The sequence below is a fragment of the Ruditapes philippinarum genome, unplaced genomic scaffold (genome assembly GCF_026571515.1).
Source record: "Ruditapes philippinarum isolate M1 unplaced genomic scaffold, ASM2657151v2 ctg3111_1_1_1_1, whole genome shotgun sequence".
In the NCBI taxonomy this organism is placed as follows: domain Eukaryota; kingdom Metazoa; phylum Mollusca; class Bivalvia; order Venerida; family Veneridae; genus Ruditapes; species Ruditapes philippinarum.
Window position 1 is genome coordinate 285,185 of NW_026860451.1, and position 22,771 is coordinate 307,955.

A 22,771-nucleotide genomic window follows, 5' to 3' on the forward strand; every position below is an offset into this window, starting at 1 on the left:
ATACATATTGTAACTGACAAAGTGCTATTCAAATAGAAGATTTAAAAAATGTACTTCCGAAAAAAACAAACATTTTGAATACATTAGTATATTAAATTTTGTATGTTTGTGTGTATACTTGAGGATCCGAATTGTTTGCATGATTTGTATGTTTCTTTTTTTGTATTCATTATGTAATATGACTATGATTGAGGACAATCATTTTATAAGGACAGGTGATGTGTAACATAGCATTTCCTAGTCAAAATGCTTTTACAGTATCAATTATGAAAACATTAATTATTTCAATATCCAAAAATTAACTTATACATTTTTATTAATCATTAAAAGAATTTCATTGTTGTATCAATATTTTGATAAAAATTACTTTTAGATTCTTAACCCTTTACCACATATATACGCGAAACAACGCACTTTCGACCCCCCCCCCTTTTTTAGGCCTCAAATAGTGAAAAAATGTCCTATTTGGGCCCCAACATAAGTTTTCGTTTGAGAAATGTTGCTAAAAAAATTGAGCACTTTTTCGGCGCCGCCCCCCATCCAAAAGATACATCAGGGGGTTGCCAGAAGGGGGAAGTGCCCCCTTCTGTTAGGGGGGGTTTGAAGGGGGGCGGAGTCCCCCTCATCGCCAAGAAAATTTTGGACTTGTGAGAGGCTAAAAATGACCCCAGGTCGATCATAATGTAACTTTTAACCAACGCTGAAAAGCCTTTGACTCTATCTCAATCCCTTGAGCAGTTACAGCACTTTGAGATAAATTTTGATGGAAACTAGAAATGTGTCCATAGGACACGGATGCCCCCACACACCACTGTTCTGTCAATCTTATGACTCTAGGTCAAATATTTTTTGGACTACATGTGCCACAAGTTGAAAACTAAAAATCAACAAAGGGCCATAATTCTGTTAAATTTGGTCGCAGCAAAAATTCCTACCTTTACTACCATCTACACATTAAGGTTGTTAATCCCTGGAAGTTTAAGCAAAATCTGCCATCGGGTTTAAGAGGAGTTGCGTTCACAAAATATCTACATAGTATATAATGAAAAAAAAAACAAAGGGCCATAATTCTGTTAAATTTGGTTGCAGCGAAAATTCCTTCCTTAACTGCCATCTAAAAGGTTGTTCATCCTTGGAAGTTTAAGCAAAATCTGCCATCCGGTTTAAGAGGAGTTGCATTCACAAAATTTCTATATAGTATATAGTGAAAAAATCAACAAAGGGCCATAATTCTGTAAAGTTTGGTCGCAGCGAAAATTCCTTCCTTTACTACCATCTTCACCTTAAGGTTGTTCATCCCTGTAAGTTTAAGCAAAATCTGCCATGCGGTTTAAGAGGAGTTGCGTTCACAAAATATCTACATAGTATATAGTGAAAAAATCAACAAAGGGCCATAATTCTGTTAAATCTGTTAAATTTGGTCGCAGCAAAAATTCCTACCTTTACTGCCATCTACACATTAAGGTTGTTAATCCCTGGAAGTTTAAGCAAAATATGCCATCCGGTTTAAGAGGAGTTGCGTTTACAAAATTTCTACATAGTATATAATGAAAAAAACAACAAAGGGCCATAATTCTGTTAAATTTGGTTGCAGCAAAAATTCCGTCCTTTACTGCCATCTACACATAAAGGTTGTTCATCCTTGGAAGTTTAAGCAAAATCTGCCATGCGGTTTAAGAGGAGTTGCATTCACAAAATTTCTACATAGTATATAGTGAAAAAATCAACAAAGGGCCATAATTCTGTAAAGTTTGGTCGCAGCGAAAATTCCTTCCTTTACTACCATCTTCACCTTAAGGTTGTTCATCCCTGTAAGTTTAAGCAAAATCTGCCATGCGGTTTAAGAGGAGTTGCGTTCACAAAATTTCTACATAGTATATAGTGAAAAAATCAACAAAGGGCCATAATTCTGTTAAATTTGGTCGCAGCAAAAATTCCTTCCTTTACTACCATCTACACATTAAGGTTGTTCATCCCTGTAAGTTTGAGCAAAATCTGCCATGCGGTTTAAGAGGAGTTGCGTTCACAAAATTTCTTCATAGTATATAGTGAAAAAATCAACAAAGGGCCATAATTCTGTTAAATTTGGTCGCAGCAAAAATTCCTTCCTTTACTACCATCTACACATTAAGGTTGTTCATCCCTGTAAGTTTGAGCAAAATCTGCCATGCGGTTTAAGAGGAGTTGCGTTCACAAAATTTCTTCATAGTATCTAGTGAAAAAATCAACAAAGGGCCATAATTCTGTAAAATTTAGTCGCAGCGAAAATTCCTTCCATTACTACCATCTACACATTAAGGTTGTTCATCCCTGTAAGTTTAAGCAAATCTGCCATCCGGTTTAAGAGGAGTTGCGTTCACAAGATTTCGGGACGTACGGACGGACTGACGGACGGACTGACACTCGGACGGACAAGTGCAACGCTATATGCTCCCACTCTGTGGGGGCATAAAAATCAAGGCAAAATAGTGATTTTTGGCAATTTTGAGATGTCCCCTCGTTGCCATGGTAACAAGAAATTTAAGACTGAGCATGTCGTTACAAAGGCAATGGTCCAGTCAACATTTGTGCCAAGTTTGATAAGTATTGAAGCATTTTTCATAGTTTCATAGCAGTTTGAACTTGTAACAGGAGGCTTTTCAGTGAAAACGGCCATTTTTCATAATATGCTCATGGGGGAAAGGGTTAACTGATAAATTTTACAACTTTAGTATAAACATGTCATAGTGGTCAATAAGGAAATATTATCACCTTTTGATTTTAATACTTTATGGCTTAATTCTCAATTTCCTAGTCTTTTATCAAACAAGCCATACTTGATTATCTTTTGACATTTATTACTAATTTAGCTTAAGGCTTAATCACTATGACAACTTTTTCTTAATTTATATTGTTGCTTTTTATATTTTAAATTAGTCTTATTTTGATCTGGGAACATTCAACATCTAAAAGTCTTATTTTGTATTTTGGAGTTACAACATCTTATAGTCTTATCTTAGAAAATAAATAAGTAAAATTAACTTAGGCAAATTCTGGTGCTAGCTGTGAAAATATATATTTGTGGACATTATTATTAACTATTTCATATTTGATAAAGTATTCCATCACAGAGAAAATTAAATAGAATTTACTTGAAACTGGACATCGTGTTGTGTTATTAAATAAGTCATCATAACAAAGAGGATACTGGATATCGCGGTCAAGAGAAATAAAATAATAATACACCAGTATCCCACACACACCTAACCAACCGAGGGTTTCCGTGTAGGGCGCTCACTACACCAGCGAGTCCAATTCCCCACAAGACCCAACAGCGAAGGCCCTGCCGGTGACCCTTGGCTACATATTACAAGCGGTTTTGATTGAACGGTCTTAAACAACAGTAGTATTCATGTGTATAAATATGAAAAGATATATACTCTTTTTAGATGATTATAAGTTTCATTCAGGTGACAAAATGTGGGTGTGACGTAAACAAGAACAAACAAATTTTACTACAATATTATATAATTGTACGAAAGACTGTAGATCAGAATAAAAAATTTAAGACAAACCGAGAATATATAACAAACAACTCTTGTTTCACAAAAAAAATCTTAACACACAATCATAATTACAAATTGCATTCTTTAGATGATTGTAAAGAACCCTTTTGATACGTAATTGTAAACAAAAAAGTGAAAGTACTGGTAACTTGAATGTGTTTAAACACAATTACCAACTGTATGTTATCTAAAGTACATCTTGTAAAATCAGCATCACACATAATTATAATAGTTACAAAAAGTGATTATGTAATTCCATTACGTTCTATTGCAATTAGAGAAGATTTAAGTATTCTTGGAGTAGTCATTATGTGTTACATTGATTTCAGAAAAGTGGTATTTAAATACTTAACTATTTATTTCGCATGTATTGCATAAGGTTAAGTTCTTGTATAGTACACATTTACATATGGAGTATATACACGAGGTAGAACAAAATCAGCAAAATAATTCAAATGTCATTTTGTTAATTATATTCATTTTAATATAACTTATGCAATATTAAACGGTGTATGTTACGGCGTTTTGCTAACAGTATAAATATATAGTATCATTACAAAACTGGCAGTTTTTTTAAAGGACAAGATTGACTTGGCCAGATACAGGGAACAAACATACGTTTTGCATTCTTTTATTCAAGTCAGACATATTAATTACGAATTTCCTGGATATCAATATATTTACAATTTTAGTATCTAACCCATAGATAAGCATTATAAGTATATAATTAAACAAGACTTCGATATTTCACAATATTATTATAAAACCGAAATAAAAATATCAGCGATAATTATACCATTTTAAAAAACATAGTATATGTTCATATACTTATTTCTATTGCACGCAGTCCCATTCAATATTGGATATTAACACGTGTATATTTTTTTACAATTAAAACTAGGCTAGAGGAAATTAATTTACTAATTTATTTTCAAATGGTCATTATGCATTCAACATCCCATATTTTATGCATTTGTCATTAATTTTATGTTCTTTCTGCAAGAGCAATTTCCTTCCTTTCCATGGAGAACAGATATATTTAAATTGTTTTGTCGATTAATGTTTCCAATAAACCTTACAAATATGCTTATTTATGATGTTAATAAAGATGCCATCTAGGAGTGCCATTAGACAATATAATATAAATCAATTCTTGTAGCCATGTAAGTTTGATGTTATCAGAACAGGTCGCATGTACAATGTAGAAATTGTTATTGCTTGATTTAATGCATATTTTGCATTATACTTAAATTAAATTGAAGTGCATTTATCAATGAATACGTGTTCAAACACACTCATAGATTACAGTTACATAAAAAGGACATTATATATTATTTTGGTTTTGGAGTGATATATGTGGATATATTACCTGCTAAGATTTTATATCACCCGAGCCGTTAGGCGAGGGTGATATTTGATCTTGGCAGGTAATATATCCACATATATCACTCCAAAACCAAAATAATAATTTTATTACCCTTCCCCTGCCGAGTTAAGATGATTTTAAAATAAATCATTGCTATTTCAAATGAAACGTCGGAATAAGATTCCCTTTAGGTTACCCCTTTACCACAACATGACGTCACATAAATACATGACGTATTTTCTTTCAAACCTAACAAATGTAAACAAGAGAAAAGGAGTAGTCTGCTGAACGCACTTTTTTGGAATTAATATCAAGCTTTCACAAGGTCATATTTGTTTTCAATACTAATGAGAATATGTATCATTACTCTATTTTGGTAAAAATTTATCATTTGACAGTTAAAATGTGCTTGTAAATCGGAATTTACATCGCGTAAAATCAAACCGTACGCGCATCGCCACAGCGCATGTTGTTTACAACGCGGGGTACCCAACGGGGAAATTTAGTGTGTATATTACCCACCCTGGCTCGGTAATATCAATTTATTTCGGGTGATCAATATCCAATCAAAAAGGCGGAAAAAATCTGGAAGGGTAATAAATATATATATAATAACAGTTTAACAAATTAAAATATCATGTCATATAATTAATAAATTAAAAAAATTAAGTTAATGGACAATCATCCTATGAAGTCTGAATATTGTGGGCCAAATGGAACTTAAGTTATGCTCCGGAAACTGTTTTCAGTTTTAAGGTGATAATGACCTTGACCTTTGACCTTGTGACCCCAAAATCAATAGGGGTCTTCTACTCAATATTGACAATCATCCTATGAAGTTTGAACACTGTGGGCCAAATGGAACTTAAGTTATGCTCCAGAAACCACAATTTTCAGTGTAAAGATCATTGTGACCCCGACCTTTGACCTTATGACCCTAAAATCAATATGGGTCATGTATTGGACATGGCTGTACATCCTATAAAATTTTATAGCTGTAAGTTGATTAATACTTAAGATATGCTCCGGAAACTGTTTTCAGTTATATGGTAAGTGACCTTGACCTTTGTCACCCCAAAATCAATAGGGGTCTTCTACCCAATATGGAAAGTCATCCTATGCAGAATATTGTGGGCCAAATGGAACTTAAGTTATGCTCCTGAAACCAAATTGCTAAGGGACGGACACCAGGGGTATAACATAATATGCGCAAAACTCTTTCGGGCATATAATAAAACTATTACCAAATAATAATTAATTTATCATTTAAAGTTTATTCATCTCTTTAAGAGTAGGATACTTCTATTTCAGGAATGGTGACGAATGCATTTTAAATTGTCTTCAATTTGAAAGCTACTCATATACATATTATTATATGTATTTATATACATGTTAAGTCTTTAATGCATGTGCAAGTGTGTGTGTGTGTTTTTTTCTTCTTTTTATTTTTAGGATTTTTGGATGAAAAAAAAAAGAAAACCATTTGGAAATTTTTCAATTCATATATATATAAAAAATTGAAATCAAACATAGAAAATGCTTCATATTACAGGAGAGAAAGATAAAAAGTATATGAACAGAGCCTATTGAATGTGTACCTTTATGTTTGTCTGACTGTATACAAAGTCCAATATGTCGTATATGCTGCCTCTCACAAAGTTGTTGCCATTGTGATGATGTTTCATTTTCATATTCTACCACAAGGCTGAACTGCGCCCATGGGAAATTTTCACAAACCATCTTTGTAGGTGCAATTACACAATTATGTTTATCTAAGCTAAAACAAAGTGAAATGTACATTGAAAGAAGAAATTGTCATTGTTGACAATCATTTTAATTATCTGAAAGCTTTTATAGATAAAGTAATGTATATGGATCTTGTGCCAATAAACAATGTTAAAAAATGAACAATATGACATTCATACTTTGTACTAAAGTATTCTTGATCATTAGTTTTATGTTTTCGCCAGAAATTGATTATACTGTAAAAAGACAGATTGTTCTTACAATTTCATAGTTGCTGATTTAAATTTCATATGAAATCAAATGACAATTACACATTTACATCTGACAAAAGTGAGGAATTGTAAAATCTTCTCACCTATCTATTATATGTTCTGATTCAGATGAAGACAATATGCAAGGACTTAGCAAATTACCAAGGTTTAATGCTTTTTTCAAACAACTCAGCAAACTAGGTATGTCCCTCTGTACCAGAACTAAGATCTGAAATTTACAATCAATATCAATAACCCAGAAACTGCTCAGAAAAGGAAACAAGTGATTTCAAAACATGGACAGAAACAACATTGTATAAGTGTTAGGATAAATTCAACACTATCTGTATGTTTATGCTTACAAATTTCATTATAAGAATTCACAAGAAGCAAGAAATTTCTAAATGGGGTACTGTAACCCAACGAATATTCGCGACCAATTAATATTCGCGGATGGCCACGAAGTGCGAATATTTGTTTGCGCGAATAAGTCCGCATCATTTTGCAAATAAATTGGAGAGAAATTTTTATTTTAGACTTTGTTCATGCAAAGCTACTTGACCTGATATTTTCGAATTTTATGGGCACCTGTTTGGAAGTAATGAATTGTTATGAATATTGCCATAAAGCAATAAAAACACAAACTAAGTAAACAACCACTATTTTATAAATATCAAAAGAGCTCTATGTCAATATAGCAATCAAATTAAACATCCACATTTTAATACAGTTTATGAAATACATACTAGAAGGCCTATTTGTCAATCACGTCCCCTATAGGGTACTATACGGAGCATGTGTCAGTTTTCAGTTTCTTCAATATAAGGCTAGCGTATTGTTAATCCCATTTAAGACACTAATAATGACCTCAATTATTGAAGATTAATAGTAAGTAAATAAGTAAGTAAGTAAGTAACTACTTTATTTAACGAGGCTTACACATTCAGTTTCCCGATCTTCTATGTGGGCCTCAGCATAACATTATTACAATCAGTTAACATGTACACAACATATACACAACATATATACACAAATATTATTAAAATAGATCAATTAAATTTAAGTAATGATTGATAAAGCAAAAAATGATATGATTGTACAACAATACTGAGAAAAAGTGCAATATGTACAGATAGGTAAAACTAACATAGTACCTGTTTAAAACAGTATTTAGTACCTGTTTAAAACAATATTTATACTTATAATGTCAGTATGCTTTCAGACATGCCAAACTATTTACAAAAAACACAACCCTGAAATACTAATTTGTAACAAAAGGTAAAGCTGTTAATAAATACAACTTAGTTGCTGTCAAAGATAATGAAGTCATATAATAGCTTCTGCATTTGGTTAACAGTCAGAGTTTCCAAATTAGAGCACCATCAATTTACACATCACAAATTTATAAAACTCACCTTTTGCTCTGAATCTTTTGTTTTTGCTCTCTTTTTCTTTAGCCAGGTTTCAATTTCTCTGCATAATGTCACAACTTTTGGATGATAAATTTTCTTCTCATAAAACTGTGCTTTAAGTTCAAACAAAACTTGTCTTGTGCTATCCAAGTTGGCTTCAAAGTTAAAGAAAAGTAAAAAAAAACTTTATACATTCAACATATATATCTTTGCAGCACAAATAAGATTTTTTATGTAAATCTTAGAGCTATACTAAAAGGATATTATACTGTGTTGAGTACAATATTGTCGATTTGTATTGGACAATCACATGATTCAAACATTGGAAGTTAGATGATGACATTTTATAAGGTGTGTGATCATTATTTACTATATCAAAATTCTTGCAATTTTAGAAGAAAATTTCTCACAGTCATTTTAATTTTTACCTCCCCCTTCTCCAACAAGATATGATTTTTTTCTTCAAATATTAATAAAAAGAAGAAGAAAACAGTATTTTTTTTTACAACAAGAATTCTGAACAATTCAATTTCATTTCTCATAACTAAATTGAACAAGAATTTGTAACAGAGTTACCAACGTCCCCCGCCCCGGGAGTTTTATATGAAGCATAAAATTGTGCTATTTCAAAAGATTGAGGTATGGATCTCAGGACATTCAGTCCAAAATTATGATCAATGCTAGATCTGCAAATGTAACAATAAATTTGTTAAAAAAATAAAATGAAACACGGAATTTAAAAATCTATCATGTTAAGCTTTGACCTCTAAGTGTGAACTTGACCTTGGAGGTAGGGGAGCAGGTGTTGTGCATGACATAACGTCTTATTATTGTGACTATTTGTGCCAAGTTATTTCAAAATCCCTTGAACTATGAAGAAGTTCTAGATTCCACACAAAATATACCCTATAACAGACTATGTTAATTTTTGACCTCTAAGTGTGACCTTGACCTTGGAGGTAGGGATGCAGGTGTTGCGCATGACACATCCTCTTATTATAGTGACTATTTGTGCGAAGTATTTTCACAATCCTTTGATCTATGAAAAAATTATAGACCTGACACAAAATATACCCTGTAAGACTATGTAAGTATTTGACCTCCAAGTGTGACCTTGACCTTGGAGGTAGGTGACCGGTTTTTGCGCATGACACATCATCTGATTATTGTTAACAATTATGGCAAGTATTTACAAAAGTCCTTCATAGATAAGAAAGTTATGGACTGGACACGACATATACCCTCAAATAGACAATGTTGACCTTGAATGAACAAGTACGACCTTGACCCTGAAGGTACGGGTCTGGTTGTTGCGCATGACACATCGTCTTATTATAACAAACATTTGTGCCAAGTTATCTCAAATTCCTTTGATAAATGACAAAGTTATGGACCGGACACGAAATATACCCTGTAACAGACTATGTTAATATTTGACCTCCAAGTGTGACCTTGACGTTGAAGGTAGGCAACTGGTTTTTGCGCATGACACATCGTCTGATTATTATGAACAATTATGGCAAGTATTTACAAAAACCCTTCATAGATAAGAAAGTTATGGACCGGGCACGAAATATACCCTGTAACAGACTATGTTAATATTTGACCTCCAAGTGTGACCTTGACCTTGAAGGTAGGTGACTGCTTTTTCCGCATGACACATCGTCTGATAATTGTGAACAATTATGGCAAGTATTTACAAAATCCCTTCATAGATAAGAAAGTTATGGACCGGACACGAAATATACCCTGTAACAGACTATGTTAATATTTGACCTCCAAGTGTGACCTTGACCTTGAAGGTAGGTGACTGGTTTTTGCGCATGACACATCGTCTGATTATTGTGAACAATTATGGCAAGTATTTACAAAATCCCTTCATAGATAAGAAAGTTATGGACCGGACACGACATATACCCTCAAATAGGCAATTTTGACCTTGAATGAGCAAGTGTGACCTTGACCCTGGAGGTAGGGGTCTGGTTGTTGCGCATGACACATCGTCTTATTATAATAAACATTTGTGCCAAGTTATTTCAAATTCCTTTCATAAATGACAAAGTTATGGACCGGACACGAAAGTGTGACGGACGGACAGACGGACGGACGGACGGACAGACAGACGGACGGAGCCTATTTCTATATCCCCCTTTTTTCTTCGAAAAGGCGGGGGACAAAAAAAACACATCATAGGGAGTTTTCATATTTGTATTTTGATCATTTAAGAAATAAAAGAGATGGATATTTTCCTCTCATTACAATTCTTCAATGCTTAATATTAAGAAGTTTCTGCAGGTCTTTTTGGATCATTAATTTGAAAATTAAATGCAGCTAAAGCTGGTGCCAGGGGACATAAGAGATGTTACACTTTCCATTATCCCTTTAGTCCTGTTTTTTATTCAAGATTTTTAACTTTAAAGAAAACTAGAACTACCACTAAATGTGATTAATACCCCCCCCCCCAAGACTGCTTCGGAAATGAGGATGTTACTAGTAACAGAATACCTTGTAAAAGAATTGAAATAGAGTTATGGTTGTGGGCAATTAAAGATAGTTGTGGTTCTTGTATGTTGCATTTCCTTTCAATGTGAATGACCATTGATGAAGTTTTCTTGAATTACTCTGTAATAAGTGCAGAAAGACAAGGAAAAGGAACAAAGGGCAATAACTCTATAAATACTGAAGATGGAGTTATGGTTATTGTACACTGCACTTCCTCTAATTGCACTTGACCATTGTATGAAGTTGTATTGAATTCCAACTACTAGTTTTCAAGTTATGCACTGGACAAAAAAAGTAACAAAGGGCAATAACTGTAATTTGTCCAAATAGAGTTATTGTTCTTGTGCACTGCACTTCATCTCAATGCCCTTGACCCCTGTATGAAGTTTCATTGAATTCCAACCATTAATTTTCAAGTTATGCACTGGACAATAAAAAGTAACAAAGGGCAACAACTTTAAAATGAGTCAAGAAAGAGTTATGGTTTCTGTGCACTGTGCTTCCTCTCAATATACTTAACCATTGTGTGAAATAGTATTGAATTCAAACTAGTAGTTTTCAAGTTATGCTCTGGACAAGTAAAAAGCAATGGAAAAGTAACAAAAGGCAATAACTCTGGACAGAGTTATAGTTCTTGTGCACTGCACTTCCTCTTATTGTGCTTGACCATTGTATGAAATTGTTTTGAATTCCAACCAGTAGGTTTTAAGTTATGCTCCGGACAAGGAAGAGTATCAAAGGGCAATTACTCTGTAATTTGTCAAAATGGAGTTATGGTTCTTGTGCACTGCACTTCCACTTAATGTGCTTGACAACTGTATGAAGTTGTATTGAATTCCAACAAGTAGTTTTCAAGTTATGCTCCGGACAAGGAAAAGTAACAAAGGGCAATAACTCTGCAATTAGTCAAGATGGAGTTGTGGTTCTTGTGCACTGCACTTCCTCTCAATGTGCTTGACCATTGTATGAAGTTCTATTGAATTCCAACAAGTAGTTTTCAAGTTATGCTCCGGACAAGGAAAAGTAACAAAGGGCAATAACTCTGTGATTAGTCAAGATGGAGTTATGGTTCTTGTGCACTGTACTTCCCCTTATTGTGCTTGACCATTGTATGAAAGCGTTTTGAATTCCAAACAGTAGTTTTCAAGTTATGCTCCTGACAAGGAAAAGTAACAAATGGCAATAACTCTGTGATTAGTCAAGATGGAGTTATGGTTCTTGTGCACTGCACTTCCTCTCAATAAGCTTGACCATTGTATGAAGTTATATTGAATTCCAACCATTAGTCTTCAAGTTATGCTCCGGACAAGGAAAATGCAACGGACCGCTGGACCAACCACCGGATGACTCTAAACTTAGTTTCGGGGGTATAAAAACAATATTATCTCATGCTGTTTCAAATACAAAATATTTTCTATACTTTTTATATATCTTAATTATACAATATCCCAAAATCAACACTGTTACTATATTTAGTTATGTTATGTAAATGGTTCCTTACATCCAATAACATGTTTGTATTTTTCTTGCAGTGCACTCAGACATCCTATGCCTGATTCAAGGCAACAGTTGACTGTTATTTCAGATGCCATAACAAGACCATGAAGAATTACAGTCATCTTGTAGAGTTCATCAGAGGAATCTGCAACAAAACATATATAATCCAGTGTTCAATCTAGAATGAATTCCCAGGGGCTATTTTTTTGAGAGTTCTGTTAGCAGTGATTCGGGGCTCATTTTTAAGAACTGTTTCGTAGAGAAATAAAGACATAGTTTTTCAAGTATGAAACTATCACATATAAAGGATCTAATATAAATTTTGCCAGGAATGTTTGATAATAATGTTCATTTTTTTAATCAGCGGCTGATATACAGTAAAGGAAAATCATATTTTGCAATTAGCAAAAAATATTTCACTATGTTGATGAAGAATATATACTTATACACTCGCTAAAAATATTTACCCGTCTCAATATATCAACACGGAAAAAAGTATCAACAGGTGCAAAAACAAAGTACATTGACATATATACCGGTCCATTTGATCTTTTGTCAGGGCAGCAGCTTCTTACGTCACGCTTAAGATGTTTGTATTGATTAATGATATGCACAATGTTTTAGCACCCGGACCAACCGAAGACCAATCAAAATTACTTCATTCAATTGTCAGACACTCCCTAGCCAATTGTGTTTGATTTAGCTTCATATCTCATAGACTTTTAATTGGAGTAAGGCGTGTTCGTAATAATTTATATTAATGGACACTGTTTTGTAAATTGGAAAATTATTACACATTTCTTTGTTTTACACACATGTATTGGATTATCTGAAACGATTTGCTTTGTTTATAATAATAAATTTATATAAACTGTGACATAATAATTAAGTAATAGTTAACATACAAGGAATAAGTCTGCAGAGTATTTATAGACCTGGTGGCGATTTGAAGACTGAGAGAGCGTAGCAATCGAGATTTTAAAGCGTTACCGAGCGCGGTAACTATCTTACCTACATGCTCTTTTGTTTTTCTATCAAAACTTTATTTTTAATTCAGTATTTATTAATATTATTCACAAGAAACCTATTATTTTCTAAGTGCACGTCGGGCCCACAGTTGAATTTGTTTTGCCCCCAGTCTTTTCAGGAGGTCAATGGCATGATGGCGCGCTCTAGATTGAACACTGATAATCTTAGAAAAAGTCAACTCATTATGATATCAGCAAAAGTAAAATCAACAATCTAAGAACACTTCAAAATATCATAATTTCTACCATCTTAATTTTGGTTTGGGTATTGCTAAATGTATGTCATTCATTTTTTTAATGGTGGAATGCATGCAGTCATGATTAATACAATGAACAGGAAACATCAATTTTACTGGCTATATTTAACATGACTGTCTTCATTAATAATGGAATGAATTGTGCAGCTGCATTAACTTGTTGACCAGCATTTACCCACCCTCTTCCAAAAGTTAATGAAAGCAAACAAAAATCAGTGCCTGCTAATAATTATTTATGCTTATTTGTTTCAAAACAAAGCAAACGCTATTTTGGAATAGTTAGTTTAAGCTTAAAATAATTCAAAATCCTAAAATACACTTTTACATTCGATAGTTTTCTACTACATTACTTGAAATACAGAAATTAATTGGTAAAGTACTTTATGAGATATTTACTACAAACTTTCAGTCACATGCAAAATTAAAATCACATGATAGGAACAATCTGGTTTACTCCCATATATTAGTATGTGCAAGTAATGACTTGGCAAAAAAAAAAAAATTTACTTTCTTGATCATGATCTGCCAAACTCTTCTCTTTCTGTTTAAGCAAATATCTTGAAATGTCTGGTGTTATTGTCTTAAATGTACAACTCTGTGATATTTCAGCAGCTTGCTTCAATACATTTATGCAATTTTCAGATGCTGATTCTAATATATCCAGGATGTGCTGATAATCTTCTGTATAAAAATAAATAAGTCTATCATCATCTAAAATTTCAAAAGCAGTTCATTATACATGTACTTAAAGTAAATATATATTGTAATGATAAATTAAAACTTAAATGCAATGTTACTGATGCAGTATATAATTTACAAGTACATATACATTCATATTTTGTATTATGATGTACATGTGTATTTTCATTCTAGAAGCACAATCTTTAGTCTAATTGTTAATATACAATATAGTTGTAGATTTTATCTGAATTACACGACAAAGAAAAGGTAAATAAAAAACAGGAATGTCAGTATGATGCATTTACATTAACTCCCGCTTTGTTTCTTTTAATTTGATTCTATCATTATTGACTGTCACACAATTCTAAGACTTGTTTCAAACTAGGTATTAACTCTGTCTATGTAAACCATACAAATTGAATAGAATTTGAAAAAAAAACTTTTTTACAACCTGATAACTTGATTTTCACAACATGATGTTTTGCTCTCTTCTTGGATTCAAAGTTTTGCTTCAACTTTATTGCACCTCCCACTACTTGGTTTCTATCACAACCAAAGTTCTTTTCAGGTTCATGCAGTTTGGTGTCACATACCGAGTTCTCTTCTGAAAGAGTTAGACATATTCTTTATTTTCAACAAATATTAGAAAACCTTTAAAGGAGATAACATTAACTATTTTTTTTAACTTAATGTGACAGCAAGGTGACATGATTATAAGTCTGACTAATTAATATTGTCATTTGTGAATAAGTTTTACCTCTTTCCTTGCTAAAAGGTAACAAATATTTTCTTCCATTAACTTGTGTTTTTAATAAAACCTGATAAAATTAAGACACATGAGAAATATGTGTCATTTACTTACATTATAAATACAATAAATGAACTCCAAGTAATCAAGTCTGATAACTATCGTTCTGCACATATATAAACTCTGAATCACATCAAACAAATTAAAAAGAGTTTGAATTGATTTTTCTATGTAATGAATCAGAAAAAACAAAAATATTTTTAAATAAAACTAGACCTATCACTGAAGGTGATTAATACCCCCACCAGCAACTTTTTGAAAAATAAGTAGTCTGAAGAAAAATTTCAACACAAACTATCAACTGTGTACAAAGAAATATTTCAATTAATTGTAATCCCAACTGGGGTCTCCAAATAAGCTTGCTTTTCACAAAGTTTGATTACAATATCTCATTCCTAACTCTAGTTATTGTCCGGAAACCATTTTTCTATTTTTAGAAATGGTGACCTTGACCTTGACCCCAGGGGGTCCAAATGCAATACCAACCCAGGTCTTCATTATAAGCTTTGCTATACACCAAGTTTGATAACAATATCTCATTCCTAACTCTAGTTATTGTCAGGAAACCATTTTTCTATTTTTAGTAACGGTGACCTTGACCTTGACCCCAGGGGGTCCAAAAACAATACCAACCCAGGTCTTCATATAAGCTTGCTAAACACCAAGTTTTGATTACAATATCTCATTCCTAACTCAAGTTATTGTCCGGAAACCATTTTTCTATTTTTAGTAACGGTGACTTGACCTTGACCCCAGGGGGTCCAAATGCAATACCAACCCAGGTCTTTATATAAGCTTGCTATACACCAAGTTTCAATAACAATATCTCATTCCTAACTCTAGTTATTGTCCGGAAACCATTTTTCTATTTTTAGTAACGGTGACCTTGACCTTGACCCCAGGGGGTCCAAAAACAATACCAACCCAGGTCTTCATATAAGCTTGCTATACACCAAGTTTGATTACAATATCTCATTCCTAACTCAAGTTATTGTCCGGAAACCATTTTTCTATTTTTAGTAACGGTGACCTTGACCTTGACCCCAGGGGGTCCAAATGCAATACCAACCGGAGTTTCCACATAAGGTTGCTATATACCAAGTTTGATTACAATACCTCATTCCAAACTCTAGTTATCGTCCGGAAACCACGATGTGGACCGACCGACCGACCAACCGACAAGCTGACTCCTATATACCCCCCCTAAACTTCGTTTGTGGGGGTATAATAATTTTACTTGTTTGGTTAACAGATTTTTCTGCTGTCTTCTTGGAACGTAGGACCATGAAGTTGCCCAGTGGATCTGAAAATGTCTGAATTGACATTGGTTCTGAAATTAAAACATGCATCAATGTTATTTACTGATTTACAGAATAAGAGCAAATTTCAAGATGCTTTGATAACAAAACTAGTATTAGATATAATCTTCATATTATTCTGTATACAAGGTGTCATATGCTTTTGGACATGGGAGCAGCAACTTGTTCCTCTTACCTGTGAAGAGACGAGTTTGGGAGGGGTGTACTATTCCTGATGATAGACTAAGAAACTTTTGAAATCTATGATTGAAAATTGTATTATTTCCCACTAAAAGTGACTTTTAAATGCACTTTATAATAACTATTTAGTAATGAAACATAGATATTTTTACATTTTGTTCATTTATAATATTGACAAGTTGCAATACATGTTTATTTTCTAAACTATGCATGCATTATTTTTTACCTTGATTGACATCACCAGTTATCTTTTGTGGCTTGAGACATCTAACCTGTTTTTCAGCAGCTGTAAATTAAAATAAATATTGTTACAAAAAATCTATCAATTGTAACAAATCAATATGTCTATTTGTTGTGCTGTTTATGAGTCAGGTGTCAATGCATGAAAATTTTGGTTGCAACATTTCAGTCACATATAGGCACTGTTATGGCCCTACAGTGACTTTACAACTTTGGTGTATAATTTAAAATTTCAAGTTCATCACATAGAAAAACAGATTTTCCATAAGCTAGCTAGAAAACACTATATTCCCTCAACTTAACTCCCAGTCAGCATCATATCTGCCATACGATGCTTGTTTCGAATATAATATGGAATAAATCTACTGGACTAAAATATTGTCACAACATAAATTTTAAACCTTCTGCCACACTATTTTTGTAATGTGTATTTTGATAGGCTTCTAGAGTTAAATATTACTTAATTTATCACCAGGGCCAGTAAAGTTGACATTTTCTTTAGACCACTTAAAAGACATACTTAGTTTAGACTACAATTGTTAAATTAATCATTTGAGAATCTAACATGAAATTCCTTTTATAAAATGCTATATTGCTGGTACATAAGAGTGCATCAGAATAGTCTAAAATGTACTCTGATGTTGTCCTAATGCCATCTACTATCAGAAATTTCAAAATGAATCTTAAGCAATAAGTTACAAGAGATCATACCAGCACCAATTTTCTTGTCTTTACCATCTTTGAGTGGAATTTCTTCATCTTTCCAATCTAAAAAGATATACAAGTATAATTCATTTTATATAGAAGATTCATAAATATTGATAAAAACTGTAATGATGTTGCATCAGATACTTAACAGAAGTCCTGAATGGAAACAAAATATTATAAATTAGACAAAATATAAAAGACCTTTTCACACTTCCATTTGATAGATGAGGATCATGATGATAGTTTATACATGTACATATACAGTTCCACCTTTGACAAAGTGGTAGAAAGAACAAACTCTATTACTTGATTATCAACTAGTCATAGAATTACCTAAATGTGAAAAGTTACCATTTTTTTTTTAATTCCAATAACCAATACAACTAAGAACAAGCAATTATCATAGTATTGCAAGCAATCCATAAGTCCCCTACCGGTAATGGCCCAAGCAACATTCTGAAGGGCCATTGGCCATTCACTTCTGTTCCTATTTTAAGTAAATTTGTTGAAAAAGTTCTTTAAAAGTGATCACAGGAAACAGTTTTTATGTACAGACAGACGGACTGAAGGACACTCTAAAGTTATTTTTTAAACATCCCTGTTATCAAAATATAACATTTTTAAAATCCTATCATGATTGAAGAAGTTGGAGTAAAAATTACCAATTTCTCAAAAAAAAAATCCAAGTTCAAAAGGGGCATAATTCTGGAAATAGTCTTGCTAGAGTATTGAACACTCACAAATGTTGAGTGATAATAAGAAACATTTATATGAAGTTTGAAGTAGATACATTCAGAAAAAGAAGTTATTAAAAAAAAAAAACAGTGTTTTTTCATGAAAATTTTAAGTTCAAGGGAGGTAATTCTGATAAATTTTGTGCTAGAGTTGTAAACCTTGTCACATATGATGTGGTTGATTACAAGCAACTTATATTTAAAGTTTGAAGAAAATACCTTAAGAAATAAAGAACTTATAGTGAAAAAACTAGAATCAGAAATCTTGAAATTCAGTCTATTTGTTGCCATAGCAACCAGAATTTTCATCATAGGAAGATAAGAAAAGGATGTGCATAATTTCCATACTGCCATATACCCATATGTCAAGTTTCATAAACATATTTTCAGTACTTTTTGTGTTATCACTGGATCCAGGTTATGTGTAAAATTTGCCATATTTTCAGTCTATTTGTTGCCATAGCAACCAGAATTTTCAACATAGGAAGAAAAGAAAAAGACGTGCATAATCTCCATACTGCCATCTATCCATATATCAAGTTTCATAAAAATATTTTCAGTACTTTTTGCGTTATTGCGGGATCCAGGTTATGTGTAAAATTTGCCATATTTTCAGTCTATTTGTTGCCATAGCAACCAGAATTTTCAACATAGGAAGAAAAGAAAAAGATGTGCATAATCTCCATACTGCCATCTATCCATATATCAAGTTTCATTAAAATATTTTCAGTACTTTTTGTGTTATCGCGGGATCCAGTTTTGTGGACGGACTGACGGACGGACAGACGGACGGACTGACGGACGGACAGAGGGTAAACCTAAAGTCCCCTCCGGTAAACCGGTAGGGGACTAATTACTACACAGAGTGTTTTATTATATAGGCTCCTTTACTGACAATTTCCCAAAAATGATTTGGGTTATAAGAGTTTTGCTTACCATAAAGGTCTCTACTTGAGAATTTTTCTATTGGCTCCACATCTTTTAATGGTTCATCATCAATGATGTTGTCTTTACAGAATGGAACAATTAGTTTACATGAGTCTGTTATCTCCTCTGTGTATCTGCTGATCTCCCAATTTAATTTCAAATCAGAAGTCCCAGTACTTGTATCAGATTTAACCTTCAATATCATCTTAGACTGTTTAATAGCATGCTCTCTGTCTTCTACCTCATTTGATAAATCTGGCTCTATAATGATAGTAGAAAGATTTTGTCAAGAATAAAGAGTTAATCTATTTACTGTAAATTAAATTTTAAACTATTATATTATAAATACAGAATACAGCATTTCTAGAGCCCTATCACAACTTGATGGAATTGTCACAAATGATGAATGTCTAAACAAAGATTCACTTTTTAGCAACAAAAAATTTCTGGTATTTATTTTACTTAAAAACTTTCAAGTTATAATTATACATGTATTCTCTTTGACATGTTTGAGGTCCATTTCTATTATCTAAATAATGTAGAGGCCTTTGTGGATAGATAAGAAATAAATTGGTATAAGTGTCTTAAAGTGAGATTACCTGGAATTCTTGATGCTTGTATCTCATCACAATACTTTTGACTTTGCCAAAGTTTTTTAATCAAAATTTCTTTCTTCTCTGCACTAATCAAACTGTACCAAATAAAAAAGAATACCATTTAATTTGACTGTCTTTATTTTCACCCTGGAAAAGAGTGAAATTTTGAAAAAATGTGTTATAAACACAGCAAAATTGTAATTTTTTGACACTACATGTGTATATTGAGAAAGAAAGTTCTTTTTTGCTACAAGGAAAGGGTCTGTTATAAAGAAAACCTAAAGAAGGAAAAACAAACACTGGACCTTTAAATAACAAATATCACTGAACATAATTGTTCTTTTCAATATAAATGAAAAGACATAACCTATGGAAATACAAAAACAGCAATCTTGTTACTATATCTAAAAAAAAAATATTTCACAATTGAAATATTACAGTTACTGGTCTCTATTTTAACATCATTTGCACTTTCTGCTAAATATATACAATACAAGCAGCACAATCAACATGGTAACTATTGATTAAGAAATTATTTGTAAGCACTTTTACAGGTCCATGTTCATTTATCAAAAAAAAAAAAATATATGAATTATTTAAAAAAAAGAAACCAAAACGTTTCACCTATCTCCAAAACTTAACCATCACCCAGTAAAATCAATGGTATTTTACAACATTAATATCTTGAATGTTAACTTTCATAAAAAATACCATCTTGAAGAAATAAAAAAAAAGTCATCAAGCACTGCAACAATAACATTTCTAATGAATATTTCATAATTGATAAACATTCAAAAAATAAAACATACCATTTATCAAATGACGGCATTTCAAGTTTATGCCTTCCTGGAAGAGGTAAAGGACTTTCACTATAGCTTATATTGGAGGAATATCCATTTACCATTGGACTGTCTAGTAAGGCTCTTTCACATTGTCTATCATGCTCTGTAACTACTGTAGATACAGAAAAAAATACAGAACCATCCATGAATACCTTTACAGCTCTCAGAAAATTGCTCTGTTACTAATATACAAAGTATTTGTCCAATTCATATATGTATTAAATCATCAGTTTAGTATAACTGACTGACTGTAACCTTAAGATGTTAAGATGCTTTTTAAAGAAAATCAATAAAATAACAAATTTATTCATATTAACTAAATTCCCAAGAAATCGAATATAATTAGAAAAATTATGCACACAGGATAACTGTTCTCTACTTTTTTCTGTATCAAAGTTTTGCTTGAATATATGATTGTTATCTCTATTTCATGGACCTAATGAGCCTTTGACATACAGTTAACTCATTCGACCCGTACGCCAAGTATAGTCGTCGTCTTTATCTGTAATCGTGTACCGCGCCCCGAGTATAGTCGTCGTATAAAATTTATCGGCTATCCCGCATGACGAGAGAAGTCGTCGTGTATTGAACTACTACTGTATACCGCGTGACGAGTTATGTCGGCGCATTTCATTGGTTGTTTCGACGGGTTATATTTAGATTTGAGGTATTTTGACCAATCAGGAAACGCGTTATATGTATAGTATACAGGCAGTGATTTTTTTTCCAATTTTCAAAACAACCTGTGGCTTTCTGAAGGGGAAAATATAGCGCGATAAATCAGAAAAGGGGGAAACCTGAAATCAAATTCCAACAACTGAAAATGGAATTTACTCACACATTTTATGAAAAAAATTAATTTCAATTCAATTTAACATGCATGGTACATAGCAGAGGCTATCTATAGGGACAGATTTCTGTCTTCTAGCTGATGCTGTTAAGTCATGGTTCTGGTAAGGAAGAGCACGAGGCATTTTAGGGGAAAATATATGCATTTTTAGGGGAAAATATACCTATTTTGGGCTAGGGGAAACAGCCTTTATTCGGCTGTAAAATACAGTGAAAAAAATCACTGACAGGTTTACCTAAACGAAAGTGAAAATTTTATCGAAATATCTCTATCTGAAAAAAAGTTTTATTGCGTTAAAAAAATGGAAAATCGGAGGAATTTATTTTACATTATGTTTGATACGGACACGGAAAATGGCGCAAATTCGGATTGTGACATTAGTCTCGATAGTGAAAGTGAGATAGAATCAATCGGATAGATCGAGTGACAGTCAAAATGAAAATGAAAGTGCGGACGAAAATGTGGAATATTCTCAGTGGAAGACAAACGATCGGTCAGAATTGCCTAAGAGACCATTCACAGGCCCAAATCCAGGACCTACTACAGATCTTGATTCGGACTCAAATGAATTTGATTTCTTTGAACTGTTCTTTTCTGTGTTTCTTATTGAGCTACTTTGTAGACAGTAATTTTGATTTTGTCTTACAAAAATATTTAGTTGATCTTTTTTCATTCCTTTTATCCAGAAAAGTAACGTAATTGAAAGCTCCAGAAAATAAGAGTAACTGTTCTAATGTAAGAAATACAAAAATGTAAAAACGTTACAGTTTTTGTATATATTTTGTAATTATTTTTATATTAATAGATTATTATATATAATTTTTATAATTATTATATATAATTCTAAAATTATCTAAAATTAATCCACACATATAACAATTTTCATTCATATTTCATATATCGATTATTTTTTCCGGCTCATATTTTCTTACTTTTAGACACAGAAGTAAAGATAAATTATTTATTGTTTTCTTTGAAATTTTCTTAAAAAAAAAACAACAGGAAAATAAAAGTTTTTTTTAATGAATATGAATTTCTGATGTATATACACCTCTGCACCATAAATGTTATATTTCTTGTCTGTTTTTATGAGCTCCATAACATAATACTTATATTTGCTCATTAGTCATTACTATACTTATTTATTTGCATAATCCTTCCAAAGTATTCATTTCTAATTTGTAAATTAGCAGTAAATTTCTCAATATATTTTTTAAATTATTATATTATGGAGAAGAATGTTTTAATAGAAATTTATACAATAAATAAAGTTCTTTTATTA

The 22,771-nt window shown here is 32.3% G+C and overlaps 1 protein-coding gene across 2 annotated transcripts in view; it reads right to left on the reverse strand.

Annotated features, from left to right (window-relative positions):
* Window positions 1–22,771, reverse strand: part of LOC132760117 (uncharacterized) — a 49,471-nt gene that overhangs the window by 18,048 nt on the left and 8,652 nt on the right. For both annotated transcript variants that reach the window (XM_060752015.1, XM_060752014.1), the window contains exons 9-20: window positions 20,607–20,751; window positions 19,801–19,892; window positions 19,211–19,462; window positions 17,544–17,600; window positions 16,819–16,878; window positions 16,331–16,423; window positions 14,737–14,889; window positions 14,112–14,285; window positions 12,324–12,464; window positions 8,324–8,475; window positions 7,013–7,137; window positions 6,510–6,688 (exon numbers count right to left, since the gene is read on the reverse strand). In XM_060752015.1, coding sequence (XP_060607998.1) covers window positions 6,510–6,688; window positions 7,013–7,137; window positions 8,324–8,475; window positions 12,324–12,464; window positions 14,112–14,285; window positions 14,737–14,889; window positions 16,331–16,423; window positions 16,819–16,878; window positions 17,544–17,600; window positions 19,211–19,462; window positions 19,801–19,892; window positions 20,607–20,751 — 1,623 coding nt within the window. The remainder of the gene's footprint in view (window positions 1–6,509; window positions 6,689–7,012; window positions 7,138–8,323; window positions 8,476–12,323; window positions 12,465–14,111; window positions 14,286–14,736; window positions 14,890–16,330; window positions 16,424–16,818; window positions 16,879–17,543; window positions 17,601–19,210; window positions 19,463–19,800; window positions 19,893–20,606; window positions 20,752–22,771) is intronic.